The sequence below is a fragment of the Salmo salar genome, chromosome ssa27 (assembly GCF_905237065.1).
Source record: "Salmo salar chromosome ssa27, Ssal_v3.1, whole genome shotgun sequence".
Classification (NCBI taxonomy): Eukaryota; Metazoa; Chordata; class Actinopteri; order Salmoniformes; family Salmonidae; genus Salmo; species Salmo salar.
The window spans coordinates 502,459-521,672 of record NC_059468.1 but is presented as its reverse complement, the minus strand read 5'-3'; the positions used below and the strand labels follow the sequence as shown (position 1 = coordinate 521,672).

The following is a 19,214-nucleotide window of genomic DNA, read 5'->3' as shown; positions in this document are numbered from 1 at the left end:
CAGGGATCTAACTAGAGCTAGAGGTTCATTTGGTGGGTGCTATATTTGTTTTCTTCTATTTCACATGTACAAGTGTGTAATTTATACGCATGTGTGAATTGTATGTGTTTTTTGCATTTCCCACTCCCTGAGACACCCTCAGAGAGTGGGGTCACAGCCAGGGTCTGCCATTGTGGACAGCGAAATTAGGGTTACGGTTAAGTGTCTTGCTGAAGGGCACATAGACAGATTTTTCACCTTGTCACTCTAACCACTAGGCTAACCCATTTAATTTGTGAAGACAGGCCACTTTCAGCAGTTTGATGATAGTAATACATAGGTCTACACTTTACAATAATCAATTTCACCTAATGTCATAAGGATGCTGGATGACCAACTCAACTGCAATCTATTTGTTGGGGATGGTATGCCATTAGATATAACATCTACTGAATATTACAATAACATTTCACTGAAGCTAGCAAATGTCATCAATTTATCTATTTTTCATATTTATCAGTATGTTTTACTTAAACGCCCAATGCAGTCAAAAACGTGATTTTCCTGTCTTATATAATGGCCAGTTTATTAGGTACACCACCCAATTCACGAAAATGGTTTGCTCATGTGGCCGTGGCTTGCTATATAAAGCAGTCAGAAAGGCATCAAGGCATTCAGTTACTGTTCGATTGAACGTTAGAATGTGCAAAAGGAGTGACCTAAGCCATTTTGAGAGTAGTGTGATCGTCGGTGCCAGGCCTGCTGGTATCTCAGAAACAGCCGGCCTCCTGGGCTTTTCACAAACTAAGGTGCCTAGAGTTTACCGAGAATGATGCGACAACCAAAAAACATCCAGCCAGGGACAGTCCTGTGGGCGAAAACAGATTGTTGATGAGATGGCAAAAATCGTGCAAGCTAACAAGCGGGCCACAAACAGGCAAATAACGGCACAGCACAACAGTGGTGTGCAGAACGGCATCTCGGAAAGCACAACTCATCGGTCCTTTTCACGGATGGGCTATTGCAGCAGACGACCACACCAGGTTCCACTCCAATTAGCTAAAAACAAGAAGCATTAGCTTCAGTGGGCAAGCCATCACCAACACTGGACAATTTGAGGAATGGAAAAACATTGCCCTGTCCGACGAATCCCGGTTCCTGTTGCATCATGCTGATGGCAGAGCCAGAATTTGGTGTAAACAGCAAGAGTCCATGGACCCATTCTGCCTGGTGTCAACAGTACAGGCTGCTGGCGGTGTTGTAATGGTGTGGGGAATGTTTTCCTGACACATGTTAGGTCCCTTGATACCAATTGAGTAATGTTTCCATGCCCTGAAGAATTCAGGCTGTTCCGGGGGCAAAGGTACTAGATGGGTGTACCTAATAAACTGAGGGTATACTTCCACACTTTGAGGTTGGAATAAAATCGTGAAAATGTTGATCATTCCTTTTTAGTGTAAGAGCTGCTTGAAAAGACCGCCTGAAACTTCAGCCTGTGGCAGTTTTTGCCAGCCTGGTGACATCACCAGGCAATAAATTAGTTTATAGTCCAATAAGAAATTGTATTTCTGACCAATTTCATTAAAAACAATGACAGTAAGGTACTTAATTGGTACTCAGAAATGATTTGATATTGAGATAAAAACGGCTTGATTGGACCGTTAAACTCTGCATTGTTGTGGATACAGGAAATGGTTTTGAGTTGCTAATAGAATACACATTAACAGCAACCAAGCCTCCGGATTGTATGGGTGTATGCCTATATAAGATTTGATAAGTGATAACATCTGGACAGAAGGGTTGGCCATGTACAGAGGTGACACCTGTCCTGGCAGGTGGCACCTGATAAAGGTGCCAGCTCTGTACTGATTGGCTGTTATCTGGAAGACCAACCAAATATAAGGCATGCACCCAGGAGCCCATCAAGCCAGTCATCCAGGTAAGAGATTTCAGATTTTTTTTAAAAGTTTGTTGAATAGTAGGTCAAGTCATGTAGGTCTACAAAAAATCATATTATTACTCATTTCCCTTGACAATACTATGTTTGGGATGTTTCTGAAGTTATGTATTCTACCATATGTAGAATCCATTTGGAATGCCCTTTAGATGTCTGTTATGTGGTGTCAGGGGATAACCATTTGTATTTGTTTTTTGGCCGTAAGGATGAAGGGGTCACTGCAATGCTTCGTGGTTCTGCTGCTTGGTGGTAAGTACGAGATAGTAAGCAAGCTATTTTTTGTGGACATGACTGTAGGATACTGTATTATAAAATGGGTGGTTCGAGCCCTGAATGCTGATTAGCTGAAAGCCGTGGTATAGCAGACCGTATACACAAATGACAAAATATACTATTTACTGTTCTAATTATGTTGGCAACCAGTTTATAATAGCAATAAGCCACCTTGGGGTGTGTGGTATTTGGCCAATATACCATGGCTAATGGCTTTATCCAGGCACTCCTTGTTGCGTTGTGCATAACAACAGCCCTTAGCCGTGGTATATGTAAGTGTCGTGTCTTTGGCATCATTAAACTGAAGACATGTTTATCAAATAACTCTATGTAATTATTATTACGCGATTAAACTGATTAATCGTGTAACTGTAATTAACTAGGAGGTCGGGGGACCAAGGAAAATATTCAGATTACAAAGTTATAATTTTCCTAATATAACTTTCAGATATTATAATTTCTGATCCATGAGTCCTCTGATCAATGATGTGTTAGTTTACCTCACGCCAGTCTCATTCCATAAATTGTTGGTTATCTACACGAACCCAGTCTTCACTATGAGTCATCCACACATCAATTGTCTTAAAATCATTTCTTTACTAAACTAAATAATTCACAGAAATGCATAAACAGATATGGTTACAAGGAAATGATAGGAGAATGTGCCCTAGTGGGCTAAACCGGCATGGCGGCTTGTTACACAAAGAAAGGGGGTTGGGCTTGAATGAAAGAGCGGGAAGACTGAGGAACACAGAAAGCAGCTATGCCCTCGTAAATACAGTATCGTATGCATTCTAAATTACCGCCCATTTGGAAAAGGAAAATGCAATAAATATTTACTCTGAGCTGCGCTTCGGTAGGTTGGTCGTAGATGCTGGCCGTGTTGACCAACATAGATCTTCCTGTCCTCGGAAGAATGTCACTGGTGGTAAAATGGATACGTTGTAGTATCTTCGTTGTGTGTTAGACTGGGTACGTCGTCCGTCCTTTCCTAGCCCATGTTTACAGTGGCCGCTGCTAACTCAACGGCTAGGAAGTATCACTTCTGTAGTGAATAAGGGTTCAAAGTTCATACCATTCGCAACCAAAGCTCACGCCGAGGTTGGCTTAGTTCTGTACTTGACATGTGTGTCCTATTAACGCATAGGCTGCAGACCTCGCGTACCCGGAACTGGTGGTTACATTTCGTCACTGACTTATATAGTAGCGAGGGGAGAAGGGTGTGTTTCATCGTTTATAACCCCTGTCTCTTCACAGGTGTGGGCCACTGATTGGTCAGGGCTCTTTCCTTATGAAAACCCAATTCTCTCATTTGGAAGCTAAAATTACATTTAATCTCCCAACAAACAGTTTCAATATCAAACATTTAAATTGCACAACAATTCCATGTGAATCTGATAACTAGAATGTGTAGACTTTCGCAGGTACAGTTTATGTCATCCTGTCATCAGTCCTAATGTCTCAGATGACAACCGAACTGACATCCATACTCATTAAGTACCTGGTATATTTCCAACTGGTTCTATTACCGAAATATGGTTCCTTTTCCCCATTTGTTTGATGTTCCCAGACTCTATATTTAACAAAGGCTATTCAAAAGTCCTTCAGTAGGGTCAGAGAGAGAGGGGAAGGGAGAAAGGTATTTATGGGGGGGTCATAAACCTTACCCACAGGCCAACGTCATGACATAAGGGATAATCAACGAGGGGCTATGCTTTCTATGGAAAATAATGAACAACGTGGAAGGTGTGTTCCACGACGCGCTAGCGGAGTGGAACTGACCTTCCAAGGAATTGCATTATTTTTCCAGATTGTTTACCGTGCAAATATACAGTGCGTTATAGGGAAATAATGCATGCTCTAGAATGCCCTTCAAGCCAATCAGAAATAAGTATTCAACAATGCCATGGTATAATCAAATATATTTTTGAACTATCTGTGTTTTAATGGTCATATACCACACCCTCTCGGGCCTTATCACTTAATTATACCATGGAATTGTGGCATACTTTTTTCTGATTGGCTTGAAGGTCATTCTGGAGTGTGTATTATTTACCTGTAAATTTGCACGGTAGAATTCAATGGCCATAGTTCATTTTTACAAGATTTGTTTGAGCTGCTTTTGAAAGCAAAAGTCGAATTGAAAACAGTATTGGTATTGTTGAATTGATTTTCATAATAGCGTGCTAGGTCTGACTAGGAAGTCTGTTTGGTTGGTTATCTTGGCAACTACTATAGGTAGTAAACTTGCTAGCTACTTCAGTGGATGTTGAACACATTTCTACCGGCAAATGTGTTAAATTATAGCCATGATGTAAAATGGATAATCAACTCGGGGCGTTGTGTCCTGACCTCCGTGGAAGGTCAGGACACACCTTCCACATCGTTAATTATTTTCCATAGAATGCATAGCCCCTCATTAATTAGCCTTACATATACTACAAAATCCTAAAGTAAGCGCTACATGATCGAGGGATACTACAATGTGAGTATAATATTCTATAGTAAGTATTACACATGATGAGAGAGAGAATCTCACCACAGCAGTTCAGGAACAAAAAAGAGCAGGAGACGTTGAAACTAACACTCTTTATAACATGAGATGTCTGGATTCAAAATCTGAGTTGTTGACCAATAGTATTACTGTAAGGTAACCTCCAATTATATATCGGACCTACATGATGTAATCAAACAGAACCCTTGCTACCCAGAGGTGTGACAATGGGGGTTGGTGAGATCAACACAGAGAAGGCTGAATTCCTGTGAAGACAATAAAAACTTTTGCAAAGTGTTGATAAGAAGGGTCACTTCGGGGGCTGCCCTACAGCACTAGATGATCGAGGGATACTACAGTGTGTAGTATAGTATACTACAAATTAGATAGTAAGGGACAGATTGCTATTTCCAAATCAAAACAAATTACATTTACATTTACATTTAAGTCATTTAGCAGACGCTCTTATCCAGAGCAACTTACAAAATGGTGCATTCACCTTATGATATCCAGTGGAACAAACACTTTACAATAGTGCATCTAAATCTTTTAAGGGGGGGGGGGGTTAGAAGGATTACTTTATCCTATCCTAGGTATTCCTTAAAGAGGTGGGGTTTCAGGTGTCTCCAGAAGGTGGTGATTGACTCCGCTGTCCTGGCGTCGTGAGGGAGCTTGTTCCACCATTGGGGTGCCAGAGCAGCGAACAGTTTTGACTGGGCTGAGCGGGAACTGTGCTTCCTCAGAGGTAGGGGGGCCAGCAGGCCAGTGGTGGATGAACGCAGTGCCCTTGTTTGGGTGTAGGGCCTGATCAGAGCCTGAAGGTATGGAGGTGCCGTTCCCTTCACAGCTCCGTAGGCAATCACCATGGTCTTGTAGCGGATGCGAGCTTCAACTGGAAGCCAGTGGAGAGAGCGGAGGAGCGGGGTGACGTGAGAGAACTTGGGAAGGTTGAACACCAGACGGGCTGCGGCATTCTGGATGAGTTGTAGGGGTTTAATGGCACAGGCAGGGAGCCCAGCCAACAGCGAGTTGCAGTAATCCAGACGGGAGATGACAAGTGCCTGGATTAGGACCTGCGCCACTTCCTGTTTGAGGCAGGGTCGTACTCTGCGAATGTTGTAGAGCATGAACCTACAGGATCGGGTCACCGCCTTGATGTTAGTGGAGAACGACAGGGTGTTGTCCAGGATCACGCCAAGGTTCTTAGCACTCTGGGAGGAGGACACAAGGGAGTTGTCAACCGTGATGGCGAGATCATGGAACGGGCAGTCCTTCCCCGGGAGGAAGAGCAGCTCCGTCTTGCCGAGGTTCAGCTTGAGCTGGTGATCCGTCATCCACACTGATATGTCTGACAGACATGCAGAGATGCGATTCGCCGCCTGGTTATCAGAAGGGGGAAAGGAGAAGATTAATTGTGTGTCGTCTGCATAGCAATGATAGGAGAGACCATGTGAGGATATGACAGAGCCAAGTGACTTGGTGTATAGCGAGAATAGGAGAGGGCCTAGAACAGAGCCCTGGGAGACACCAGTGGTGAGAGCGCATGGTGCGGAGACAGATTCTCGCCACGCCACCTGGTAGGAGCGACCTGTCAGGTAGGACGCAATCCAAGCGTGGGCCGCGCCGGAGATGCCCAACTCGGAGAGGGTGGAGAGGAGGATCTGATGGTTCACAGTATCAAAGGCAGCAGATAGGTCTAGAAGGATGAGAGCAGAGGAGAGAGAGTTAGCTTTAGCAGTGCGGAGAGCCTCCGTGACACAGAGAAGAGCAGTCTCAGTTGAATGCCCACTCTTGAAAAGTCTTTGACAAATCAAAGTTTATTTGTCACGTGCGCCGAAAACAACAGGTGTAGACCTTACAGTGAAATGCTTACTTACAGGCTCTAACCAATAGTGCAAAAAAGGTGTTAGGTGAACAGTAGGTAAGTAAAGAAATAAAACAACAGTAAAAAGACAGGCTATATACAGTAGCGAGGCTATAAAAGTAGCAAGGCTACATACAGACACCGGTTAGTCAGGCTGATTGAGGTAGTATGTACATGAATGTATAGTTAATGTGACTATGCATATATGATAAACAGAGAGTAGCAGCAGCGTAAAAAAGAGGGGCTGGGGGGGGGGCACACAATGCAATAGTCCGGGTAGCCATTTGATTACCTGTTCAGGAGTCTTATGGCTTGGGGGTAAAAACTGTTGAGAAGCCTTTTTGTCTTAGACTTGGCACTCCGGTACCACTTGCCATGCGGTAGTAGAGAGAACAGTCTATAACTGTGGTGGCTGGGGTCTTTGACAATTTTTAGGGCCTTCCTCTGACACCGCCTGGTATAGAGGTCCTGAATGGCAGGCAGCATAGCCCCAGTGATGTACTGGGCCGTACGCACTACCCTCTGTAGTGACTTGCGGTCAGAGGCAGAGCAATTACCATACCAGGCAGTGATGCAACCAGTCAGGATGTTGCAGCTGTAGAACCTTTTGAGGATCTCAGGACCCATGCCAAATCTTTTTAGTTTCCTGAGAGGGAATAGGCTTTGTTGTGCCCTCTTCACGACTGTCTTAGTGTTTTTGGACCATTCTAGTTTGTTGTTGATGTGGACACCAAGGAACTTGAAGCTCTCAACCTGCTCCACTACAGCCCCGTCGATGAGAATGGGGGCGTGCTCAGTCCTCCTTTTCCTGTAGTCCACAATCATCTCCTTAGTCTTGGTTACGTTGAGGGAGAGGTTGTTATTCTGGCACCACCCGGCCAGGTTTCTGATCTCCCTATTGGCTGTCTCATCGTTGTCGGTGATCAGGCCTACCACTGTTGTGTCGTCTGCAAACTTAATGATGGTGTTGTTTACTGGGGAAGAGGGGTGGTCCAAAATAGGGGAGGGTTGTAAAACTTTTTTTGTTGCTCTGGGGCGAGTTGTGTGTTTTTTTTATTGGGTACAGGGGAGGGTAGTGCATTTTCCCCCCCTGGTTTACATTTGCTGTTAGCAGGTTTTACTTGCATGTGCCTCCCCTTTATCAAGGTGTTTAGGTACTTACCTTTATCAAGGTGTTTAGGTACTTGCCTTATGCACTACACTTTACCATATGCTAACCTTTACAATACCACAGGTCACTATAGTCCACCTGTCTAATGGTCTATCCTGCACTCTATCCACCGTTCATAGTGACAATAGTGGTAGGTGGATCGTTTGTCCAGATCTACAATAGGATAACTAGCAATCATACCACACATAAAAGCATTCAAAACGGCATCCATTGTAATATGACTCCATAAGAACCAATAGGAAAAGCTGATAGGCAGCGGAGAGGCCAGGTGTATCATTGCGCATGAAAGAACAGTGAAGATGTGACACACAGCTCAAAAATATCCCCTATTGATGTTGTTTAGGGACAATACAATTATCCTACCTAGACTAGCCTACAACACTACAATGCAATGAATAATAGCGTTATTGTTTTCAAGCAAGTACAACATTCTACCCTAGGCTGTAGTGAAAATGTCATTTGAATAACTGCAACAAAAAAATGTTAGCACAGCTGAAAACTGTTGTGTTGATTTAAAGAAGCAGTAAAACTGGCCTTCTTTAGACTAGTTGAGTATCTGGATCATCAGCATTTGTGGGTTCAATTACAGGCTCAAAATAGCCAGGAACAAAGGACTTTCTTCTGAAACAGTTTTCAGCTGTGCTAACATAATTGCAAAAGGGTTTTCTAATGATAAATTAGCATTTTAAAATGATAAACTGGATTAGCTAACACAACGTGCCATTGGAACACAGGAGTGATGGTTACTGATAATGGGCCCATGTAGATATTCCATTAAAAATCTGTCGTTTCCAGCTACAATAGTCATTTAGAACATTAGCAATGTCTACACTGTATTTCTGATCAATTTGATGTTATTTTAATGGACAAAGAAATGTACTTTTCTTTCAAAAACAAGGACATTTCTAAGTGACCAAGCTTTTGAACGGTAGTGTATATTTTTGTAAAAAATGTGACCCACAATGGTAATAAGTCCCTGACTTTTTTTGTGCAATCCCAGTCACTTTTAAAAATCTTTGCCTATATATGTATTTTTTGGATTGGTTTTGTCAGTTAATCCAAACTGTGCAGCAGCAATTTGATGAACGGACAGAGACATCTGTTACAAAACACCAAAAAGTTTAATGACATTGTGATATTGTCAAGCCTTAGATACTGGGTAATTTTACAAGGTAGGGAGTGAGGCTGTCCATGGGAGAAAAAAATAAAATCTTATAGCATAGCAAAGATTCAAAACAGCTGAAATTGTAAAATTGCGTGCGGCTTAGAACTCACTACTCAAAAGGCAACAAAAGTCAGATCTGTCTTATTTCTGTTGATATATATGGATTGTTTATAAAGCCAGGCACATTTAACTGATAGGCTACCTTATTAAGATGGGGTTTCTCTCTCTTCACTTTTCTTAGACAAGGCAAGGGCTGTTTTCTCTTCTCACTCCGCTGCTGCTTCCGTCGCATTGTTCTCAACACCAATATACTGGTTAACTTTTCCATGATGCACATAGCAACATGGTCTAGGAAAAGGTGCCAATTCAACTGCGCATAGAAGATTAAGCTATGCTTCAGAACTGCAGACCACAACTGCTATCCAATGCGGGTGAAAGCACATTGGTCATAAAATAATGTTTTTTTTATTAGTGTTGCACCTAGGGTTGGAAAATTCCAGTAATGTTCTATAAATTCACTGGTTTTCCAAAAATCCTGGTTGGAGGATTCTGGATTTCCTGTTTATTCCATCCTGTATTTTGGGAAAACCAGGGAATTTATTGAAAGTTCCAGTAATTTTGCAACCCTAGTTGCACCATTGTTCTTACATAATATAACCATATACAATTTCAGTAGCACATGTCTTAGAGTGATGGACTGTGCCATCCCCACAGCCTCCACAATGGATTAGTCCACTGAGACAGGCGCAACTCAGATTGGTGTCTTGTGCGCTATGAAAAAAAAAACATATTTGAGACTGCTTTAATTAAGAAATCTCAGTCGACCAAAATGGGGCCAGCTCCAGTAGGGAGGAATGTATTTTCTGTTTATCCAGATTGACAGTCTACTATTTTGGTGTTGAACAAGCAAACAATGATATTGAAGTGCCCAAAGTCGGTTTGCTTTGTTAATTGGTTGTGTGGTGCATTGGCACAGAAACCTGTTGGGGGAAAATTCGTTGCATATATTTTATATAATTATAAATATGGCATCAAAATGTAGAAAATCCGATTTCCCCATAGCTGATCATAGTGTAATGAAACTGTCATGTCTGCCCGCTCTCCTGCTCTCTGGTGCTCGAGGCCGCCAGGCTGCTCATCATTACGCACACCTGTCACCATCGTTACGTGCATCAGCGCTTCATTGGACTCACCTGGACTCCATCACATTATTAATTACCTCCCCTATATCTGTCACTTACTCAGTTTGTTTCCCGAGTCAGCATTAATGTCGTTATGTGTCCCTTGTCCAGACGCTGGTCGTGTTTTGTTTCCTGTCTGTTTATTCATTAAATATTCACTCCCTGTACTTGCTTCTCATCTCACAGCGTCTATACTTACAGAAACAGACAGGAAGACTGAGCTCGTCTGTGGTGGTTGGCAAACCCTCAACCTTCTTGCCCGTAGCCCTGTGTGGGGTCTACTGTGCCACAAAAGCATGAAGTCACATAAACATTCATAAACACAGGATCGCTACAGTTATTGTTATTTGTTCTTGTCAACATTATTTTGAGTTAATTATATGAGGAGGGAGCGTGTTCATTTTATTTTATAGTACAAGGGGAGGATCATGTGGCAAATGTTTTTTATGTTTGGGAGGGGGTGCATTTTTGGGGGGATAACACCTTCAGTTGGACCTGCCTCTCCCCCCAGTAAATTTTGATCTGTCCCTAAGTTCTACACATGATCTAGGAATACTACAGTGTGGAGCATAGTATTCTACAGTATACTGTACTACACTTTACTACGGAATTTGATAGTAAACTGTAGTAATTTTTCATGTGGGGTGTTGTTTTTCTCCTGAAAATTACCAAGGTTGTCTTTGACTTCAGATAGAGTCAGATAACAAAGGTTTTTTCCCTTCCTAAATCATAATATTATCATTATCTCGCACTATTCTAACTGCACTATTAACTTTACCTTCAGAATTTATGTCGCATCAAAAATAGATAGTGTGATGTTGGTGGCTTGCATAATTGTTATCCTTAGTGAACTTTAAGTTTTTTCCATAGATTTTATGAACATTTTTGAAACATTGTTTTCTAGGACTTTGCTCTGCTGGGCCAGCAGGGAAAGAGTTTGCCACAGCCTTCATGCAAAATTATATTGAAGACTATAAAGGCTCAAGCTTTAAGATTGAAGTGGCATCTCCCCCCATCTCCCTCCAACCCACTAAGGTCAAGGTAACTGCCCTTGGGAAGGACTATGAGAAGACAGTTGACCCTGGTAAAAGCGTGACCTTTGACCTACCCAAAGGAGTAGAGATGATTGGCAGCAAGAAGAACTTCCCCACTGTCCTGATCGAAGCTTCCCAGGAGGTCACAGTGTTGTCATTCAACTACAAAAAGGAAACAGCTGACACCTCTGTCGTCTACCCCTTGAAGGACTGGGGAACAGAGTACTTCATCTTCACCCCCATGTCGACCGCTGGTGATAGGTTCTCCAAAGAGTTTTCCATCATCAACTACAAAGAGAAGAACTTTGGGGTTGAGGTCTATCTGACTGGCCCGGTGACATTCCAAAGGCAAAAGTATTTTGCAGGCAGCAAGCTGACAATCGATCTTATGCCCTTTGAGAGTGTACAGATTCAGAGCCAGTTTGATCTGAGTGGCACCAACGTGATCTCTAAGTTTCCAGTAGGAGTTCTCTCAGGACACAGCTGTGCTAAGAAATATACTGGCTGCAACCACGTCTATGAGCAGCTCCAGCCCGTTAAGAGTTGGGGGAAGGAATTCATTGTTGCACCACTACCTTTCCATAAAGACATCAACAGATATGATAGTCTTTACATCCAAACATCTCAGTACACTCAAGTCAAAGTGATTCAAACTGGTATCGATTACCTTACACTACCAATGTTCCCAGGACAAACGTTGGAGCTCATTGTCACCTGGCCAAATTCCTATTACTTGAGTGCTGACAAAGGCATTCAGGTCCTGTATGAGTTCAACGGAGGTGACATAGGAAAGAAGCAATACTACGACCCTTTTCTGTTCACCATTCTACCAACTGATCAATTCAGCACTTCATATGCTCTAGAAGGGCAAGCTGGCTTCCACAACATGTTTGTAATGGTTGCTCTTACCAAGGACCTGGGTGGGTTCACGGTAGACAAGCTTCCAATGCCCTTAAACATCGAGTGGCACAAAGTGGACGGAACCGAGTACTCATGGGCTGAGGTCTTGTATGGCACTGGAGCTAGCTTCCAGCAGATAGCCCACGCTAACTCCCCATTCGCTATCTACAGCATTGGTGGGGCTTATGCCAATGGCTATGGATCCCCTGCCTCTGGTAACCCAGGTATGTCAATCAAATGTGTCATATTGTGTATCAAGCAACAGTTATTCTCCCAAGGGTGACTGGTGAACACTAACTGCGTGAAAGTGTAACCATACTTTTCTTATAATTTCTGCCCTTAATCCCCCCAAAAGATGCCCCTGAATGCCCAGAGAACAGCCACTATGAGGTGTGTGGAAGGGGCTGCCCTGCCACCTGTGAAGACCCAGAAGGTCCCTCCATGTGCAAAACCAGTTGTGTGAAGAGCTGTATGTGTGACAAGGGCTATGTACTTAATGGAACAAAGTGTGTGCCCCTCTCGCAATGTGGTTGTCTTTACAATGATAAATACTACAAAAATGGCCAAGTCTTCCATCCCAATGGGCTCTGTCAGGAGGAGTGCACATGCAATGGCAAGGTATGTTTACATTGGTCTTAGTAAGAAATGCTAGTCATATATTTGCCTTTTGGTCCATTTTCTGTATTTTTGTTGAAATTCTGTACATACTTCAAATGTAGCTGTATGTGTATTAACATTTCGGAACGATACATGGTTTAGTTTAACTTTTTAATATTTGAGCAAAGAAACATATTTGCCCTTGATCTAATCAAGTGTTACTCTATACATCCAAACAATAAAAGTTTTTTGATGTGAAGGATATTTTCATGGCTTAATTATGTCTTATTTTATTGATCAGGTGAAGTGTGTGAAGTTCAGCTGTGGCCCCCATGAGACGTGTGAGGTGAAGAATGGTGTTAGGGATTGCCAGGCTGTTGGAAAGGGAGTCTGCACCATCTCAGGTGACCCACATTACAAGACCTTTGACAACAGCTTATATGACTTCCAAGGTACCTGCACCTACACTGCAGCTCAAGGCTGCTATCTAGAGGGGACACGCCTCAACCCCTTCTCTGTTGTGGTGGAGAATGAGAAGTGGTACGCCATGTCAAATAATCCAAAGGTATCTGTTGCCAAGCTTGTGGCTGTAGAAGTCTATGGTAATACCCTGGTTCTAAGGAGGAATCAAGCAGGAATGATAATGGTTAGTATTTAATTTGACTGGTATGAAAAATGCACCCATACTATTTTTGTATTTGATTAATTAGCATGAGACAATTCCATAATCACTTTAAGAAAATAATAGGTCATAAAGTATATAACTAACCTAGTGCATATAATTAGATAAGGCTTGATACTAGCCATATGTTTTTGTCATATTTGATATGCCATTCATCCAGGTAAATGGAATTATGATGAGCCTCCCTGTGAATCTTAACAACGGAACAGTGCAGGCCTACCAAGAGGGCACCTATGATGTCATCACAACAGACTTTGGCCTGAGAGTCACCTATGACCTTGTGTACCACATCGTTGTCACTGTCCCTGGCAACTACCGGGGCAAGACCTGTGGTCTGTGTGGCAATTTCAATGATAACAAGACTGATGAGTTTCAACTGCCTGATGGGAAAGTAACCAAGGACCTCCTGACCTTTGGGGCAGCCTGGAAGATCAGTGTGCCACATGTGGTTTGTGAGGATGGCTGCAGCGGAGAATTCTGCCCGAAGTGTGGGGCAAAGAAGAAACTCATATTTGAGGCTGACTGTAGCATCATCACAAACCCTCAAGGTCCTTTCGTTGCCTGCCACAATGTGATAGACCCCACCTCTTACTTCAGAGATTGTGTCTATGATGTCTGCTTGTCTGAGGGAGACCGCAAGGTTCTCTGTCAAAGCATATCAGCGTACATGAATGACTGCCAGAACTTTGGGGTGAACATCAATAACTGGAGAACAGCGACCTTCTGTCGTAAGTATTTAGTAGTCTGTGGATTGGGACACATTTGGCTTTGGCTTTCTTTTGTGTATATATTCGGTCTGTATATTCCGATTATTGATTTCAGCACCATTTCATCAGGTCAAATTCCTGGTACATGTAAATGTATTTGGCGAATAAAGGTGATTTTGATTTCTGCAGTCTGGAGTATTGAGTGTTGTGGCTGGACACAATATTGCATGTCTAATCACTTAGTCTATTCCTGTGTAGCCCTGGACTGTCCTGCCAACAGCCACTACCAGAGCTGCTCTGAGATCTGTGCCACCCCATGTCCCGGCCTCTCTGACATTATCACCTGCCCTACCACCTGTGCTGAGGGCTGTGCCTGCAATGCAGACTACTACTTCAATGGGACAGGCTGTGTTAAGTGGGACCTGTGCAGTTGTTACCACAAAGGACACACCTACAAGGTGGGGTTTACAGTGAGGGAAAAAAGTATTTGATCCCCTGTTGATTTTGTACGTTTGCCCACTGACAAAGAAATTATCAGTCTATAATTTCATTGGTAGGTTTATTTGAACAGTGAGAGACAGAATAACAACAAAAATATCGAGAACAATGCATGTCAGAAATGTTATAAATTGATTTGCATTTTAATGAGGGAAATAAGTATTTGACCCCCTCTCAATCAGAAATATTTCTGGCTCCCAGGTGTCTTTTATACAGGTAACGAGCTGAGATTAGGAGCACAATCTTAAAGGGAGTGCTCCTAACCGCAGCTTGTTACCTGTATAAAAGACACCTGTCCACAGAAGCATTCAATCAATCAGATTCCAAACTCTCCACCATGGCCAAGACCAAAGAGCTCTCCAAGGATGTCAGGGACAAGATTGTAGACCTACACAAGGCTGGAATGGGCTACAAGACCATCGCCAAGCAGCTTGGTGAGAAGGTGACAACATTTGGTGCGATTATTTGCAAATGGAAGAAACACAAAAGAACTGTCAATCTCCCTCGGCCTGGGGCTCCATGCAAGATCTCACCTCGTGGAGTTGCAATGATCATGAGAACGGTGAGGAATCAGCCCAGAACTACACGGGAGGATCTTGTCAATGATCTCAAGGCAGCTGGGATCATAGTCACCAAGAAAACAATTGGTAACACACTACGCCGTGAAGGACTGAAATACTGCAGCGCCCGCAAGGTCCCCCTGCTCAAGAATACATATACATGCCCGTCTGAAGTTTGACAATGAACATCTGAATGACTCAGAGGACAACTGGTGAAAGTGTTGTGGTCAGATGAGACCAAAATGGAGCTCTTTGACATCATGTAACGGCTGTCGGAAGAGAGAGTAGACCAAGGTGAAGCGGAGTTAGTGTTCATCTTGAAATGTAATTCGAACAAAGAGAACACTACAAAAATGAACAAAACACGACAGCAAAACAGTCCTGTTAGGAAACACTATAAACAGAAACAATCCCCCACAAAACCCAAAGGAAAAACAGGCTCCTTATGTGTGACTCCCAATCAGCAACAACGAACTACAGCTGTGCCTGATTGGGAGCCACACACACACACACGGCACGAAACAAAGAAATACAAAAACATAGAAAAATTAACATAGAACGCCCACCCAATGTAACACCCTGGCCTAACCAAAAATAAAGAACAAAAACCCCTCTCTATGGCCAGGGCGTTACACATCAACTCAACTCGCCGTGTTTGGAGGAGGAGGAATGCTGCCTATGACCCCAAGAACACCATCTCCACCGTCAAACATGGAGGTGGAAACAGTATGCTTTGGGGGTGTTTTCCTGCTAAGGGGACAGGACAACTTCACCGCATCAAAGGGACGATGGACGGGGCCATGTACCGTCAAATCTTGGATGAGAACCTCCTTCCCTCAGCCAGGGCATTGAAAATGGGTCGTGGATGTGTATTCCAGCATGACAATGACCCAAAACACACGGCCAAGGCAACAAAGGAGTGGCTCAAGAAGAAGCACATTAAGGTCCTGGAGTGGCCTAGCCAGTCTCCAGACCTTAATCCCATAGAAAATCTGTGGAGGGAGCTGAAGGTTCGAGTTGCCAAACGTCAGCCTCGAAACCTTAATGACTTAGAGAAGATCTGCAAAGAGGAGTGGGACAAAATCCCTCCTGAGATGTGTGCAAACCTGGTGGCCAACTACAAGAAGAGTCTGACCTCTGTGATTGCCAACAAGGGTTTTTCTACCAAGTACTAAGTCATGTTTTGCAGAGGGGTCAAATATTTATTTCCCTCATTAAAATGCAAATCATTTTATAACATTTTTGACATGTGTTTTTCTGGATTTTTTGTTGTTATTCTGTCTCTCATTGTTCAAATAAACCTACTATTAAAATTATAGACTGATAATTTCTTTGTAGGTGGGCAAACGTACAAAATCAGCAGGGGATCAAATACTTTCCCCCCCCACTGTACCTAGAACATACACCAACAATGTGTAGTGTTTACATTACAATAGAAGAATATGTACCACAAATACACATTATTGTCAGATGTATATATTTCAGTAAATATGTGTATACTGTAATGTATAGTAGTGGATAGTCCAAGAAGGTATTAGTCAATGTAAATTCAAAGATAAAATGTATGTATCTATATGATAAGAACTGCATCCTTATAACGCTGCCACAATAACAATGTACTGTACCTATTTTTCTCCCTCAGATTGGTGAGTCTGTGTTGTCAGAGGATTGCCAGGAGCTCTGCACCTGCACTGCCTCTGGTGATGTGAAGTGTGAGGCCACCAAGTGCAAGGCTGACGAGAGCTGCCAGGTCAAGGATGGTCACCGGGGCTGCTATCTCAAAAAGTGTTTGTTGGAGACTAATGGCGCCTTCACCCTTTTCAATGGAAGAAGTGGCGCAATCTCAGCCATGGGGGCCTATGAGATCATCAAAGTTTGTGACAATGCTCTTGTGGAAGAGTGGTTCAGAGTGGTGGTGACCTTGCAGGACTGTGGGAAGACTGGCCTCAAGAGTGTTGTTGCGGTGTATGTCTACTTTAATGACCTGATTGTCACTGTCAACAGCAAGCATGAAACATGGGTGAGTCACCTCGTATATTTATTATTAAATATTGTTTATGGATGACACCAATTCCCTTCAGTATCTAGGATTGTCAGATGGTATACTATTCCATCAGTGTTACTTTCTCTTTCAATGTTGTTCACAGATAAACGGTAAGAAGGTGACTCTACCACGCCTGCTGAGTAATGAGGTCTCAGTGATGGTCTCTGACAAGATAGTGATGATTGAGAGGATGTCAGGCCTTCAGGTGTCATACAGCCTTTCTCAGGAGATCATAGTGACAGTGAGTGCCCACATGGCTGACAAAGTGTGTGGAGCGTGTGGAAGACTGAATCCTTCAGGAGACATCCCGGGCCCTAGTCTCAACTGGACTATGCAGGAATACATGGACGGCTGGAATGCACCGGACTTCCCAACCTGCAGGTGAGTAACTGTATAAATCTGAAACTGATTCAAATCTGAAAAGCAATCAATAACATTCAAGTTGTGAAAATGTATACTTAATTCGGGTGAAAGCTTCCTCAGTTGTATGCTCTTTGACCCCTTACAGTGGCAGCCTTTGAACACCTTGGAACATTCTTTCATCCACAAGACAATTTAACTACCCAGATTAATCACCTCTGATAGAGAATCAGTCTTCAATAAATGTTTGTGATAACTTTAATTCTATTCTTACCGAACAATTACATTTTGAGAAATTATTCTGTAAAAACCAAACAATAAAATGTTGACAAGAAAAGCATCAATGATTGATGTATTGGCTCTACTGTACTTCTCCAGATGATAATTAATTATGTACACAGAAGTATATGGCCTCCTTGTGATGTCATGGCAGGACATATTGTGCAAGGGGTGTATAGGCTTCCACTATCTTCATATTTCACTATTTTAAAATTAAATGTAAAAAGGGATTACAGCTGTGAATAATTTTGGATAAGATTCTTTAAACCTTGTCAAACTCTTATGGCAACATTTATCCATTGTTTTTGTCAAAATTCCTCAAGCTCATTACATTTGGTTGGGAATCTAACTTTTTACCTGGGATTTGCTCCTTTCATATGTATTTTGATCCTGAAAAACTCTCTAGTCCCTGCAGGTGACAAGCATGCCCATAACATGATGCTATAGTAAAATGTAAACACTACAGTCATGTCCGCAACACTACAGTAAATACTGCATTAGTCCTCAAAAACACTACAGTGAGTACTGCTTTATGCAGACTTTATGTATGTAATGACTTCTAAAGGTGCCTCCACCAAGCATCAACTCTGGGGTGTGAAGACATCTTAGTTTTTAAAATTTGTATTAATTAGAATGTTCTATAATTTTCATCCAGAGATGTCATCCTTTTTTAAATTGAATTTTAAGGCAGCAAAATGTGAAGACTGTGCAAGGGGTGTGTATACTTTCACTGGTGACTGTAGTGTTTTCTGGGCATGGGGAATGTTTTATATGAACAAGGAACAAGCTTGTATTTGACTGGTCACCACAAAATTATTTCCTTGAAGTAACATCCACATTTATGAAGGGAGATTTTATTTTTTATTCCAAGAATGTGCATTCGGAAGGATACTTTTATCACAACACTAATTTATAATTCAGTATAACTTAGATATCAAATTACATCTAGAGATAATTAATCCAGCAAATAAAGTTTAGTACTTCCTATTACATAGTAAATATTTTTAATTAACTTGATTACCATTGTAATGACTTTACCATTCCAAATCACTTCTGAAATTGTTTTGAAAATCTGAGGCGAGGGTTTGGAAGAAAATGTAATTCCTGCAAAATCTTTCTGAATTACTGTTTGTTACAAATCATTGACAAATGGTCACAGTGATTTAGGCAATATGTATTCTTGGTGGGATTTTCCAATAGCAGACTGTTCTTCAGTTGTAGCACAGTCAGTTCTCTATCACTGTGAAAGAGAAAGGGAGAGTTGTTGTCAGTGCATATCATTTCCCACTAAAATCTGTCGTGTAACACCTGCTGCTATGTTTTCAAAAGACATTCAAACCTTCATTATGGAAGTTAAAACAAGTTTCAAGTCCATAATCCCACAAATGTCATTGTTTGACACCATGCTGTTAAGGCTCTATATTTTGATTCCTTAGACTGAATAACAGTCTCATATATTGAAGGTTAGG

The 19,214-nt window shown here is 42.2% G+C and overlaps 1 protein-coding gene across 1 annotated transcript; it reads left to right on the top strand.

The window, feature by feature from the left end:
• The first annotated feature begins 1,807 nt into the window (after nt 1-1,807).
• On the top strand, nt 1,808-17,810 carry LOC106588158 (IgGFc-binding protein). Its single transcript, XM_014176851.2, has 10 exons — nt 1,808-1,918; nt 2,142-2,185; nt 10,989-12,242; nt 12,374-12,636; nt 12,917-13,261; nt 13,458-14,025; nt 14,263-14,462; nt 16,705-17,082; nt 17,210-17,487; nt 17,615-17,810. The coding sequence occupies exons 2-10, from the start codon at nt 2,143-2,145 to the stop codon at nt 17,625-17,627; spliced, it is 3,342 nt and encodes a 1,113-aa protein (XP_014032326.1). The 5' UTR covers nt 1,808-1,918; nt 2,142; the 3' UTR covers nt 17,628-17,810.
• Nucleotides 17,811-19,214: the final 1,404 nt, after the last annotated feature.

Bases quoted from the DNA above. Each gene is read 5' to 3' on its own strand.
- LOC106588158 (XM_014176851.2), top strand. From the start codon at position 2,143: ATGAAGGGGTCACTGCAATGCTTCGTGGTTCTGCTGCTTGGTG. The intron at 12,243-12,373 runs GTATGTCAATCA...TCCCCCCAAAAG, and splicing joins CCCTGCCTCTGGTAACCCAG to ATGCCCCTGAATGCCCAGAG. The intron at 14,463-16,704 runs GTGGGGTTTACA...TTTCTCCCTCAG, and splicing joins ACAAAGGACACACCTACAAG to ATTGGTGAGTCTGTGTTGTC.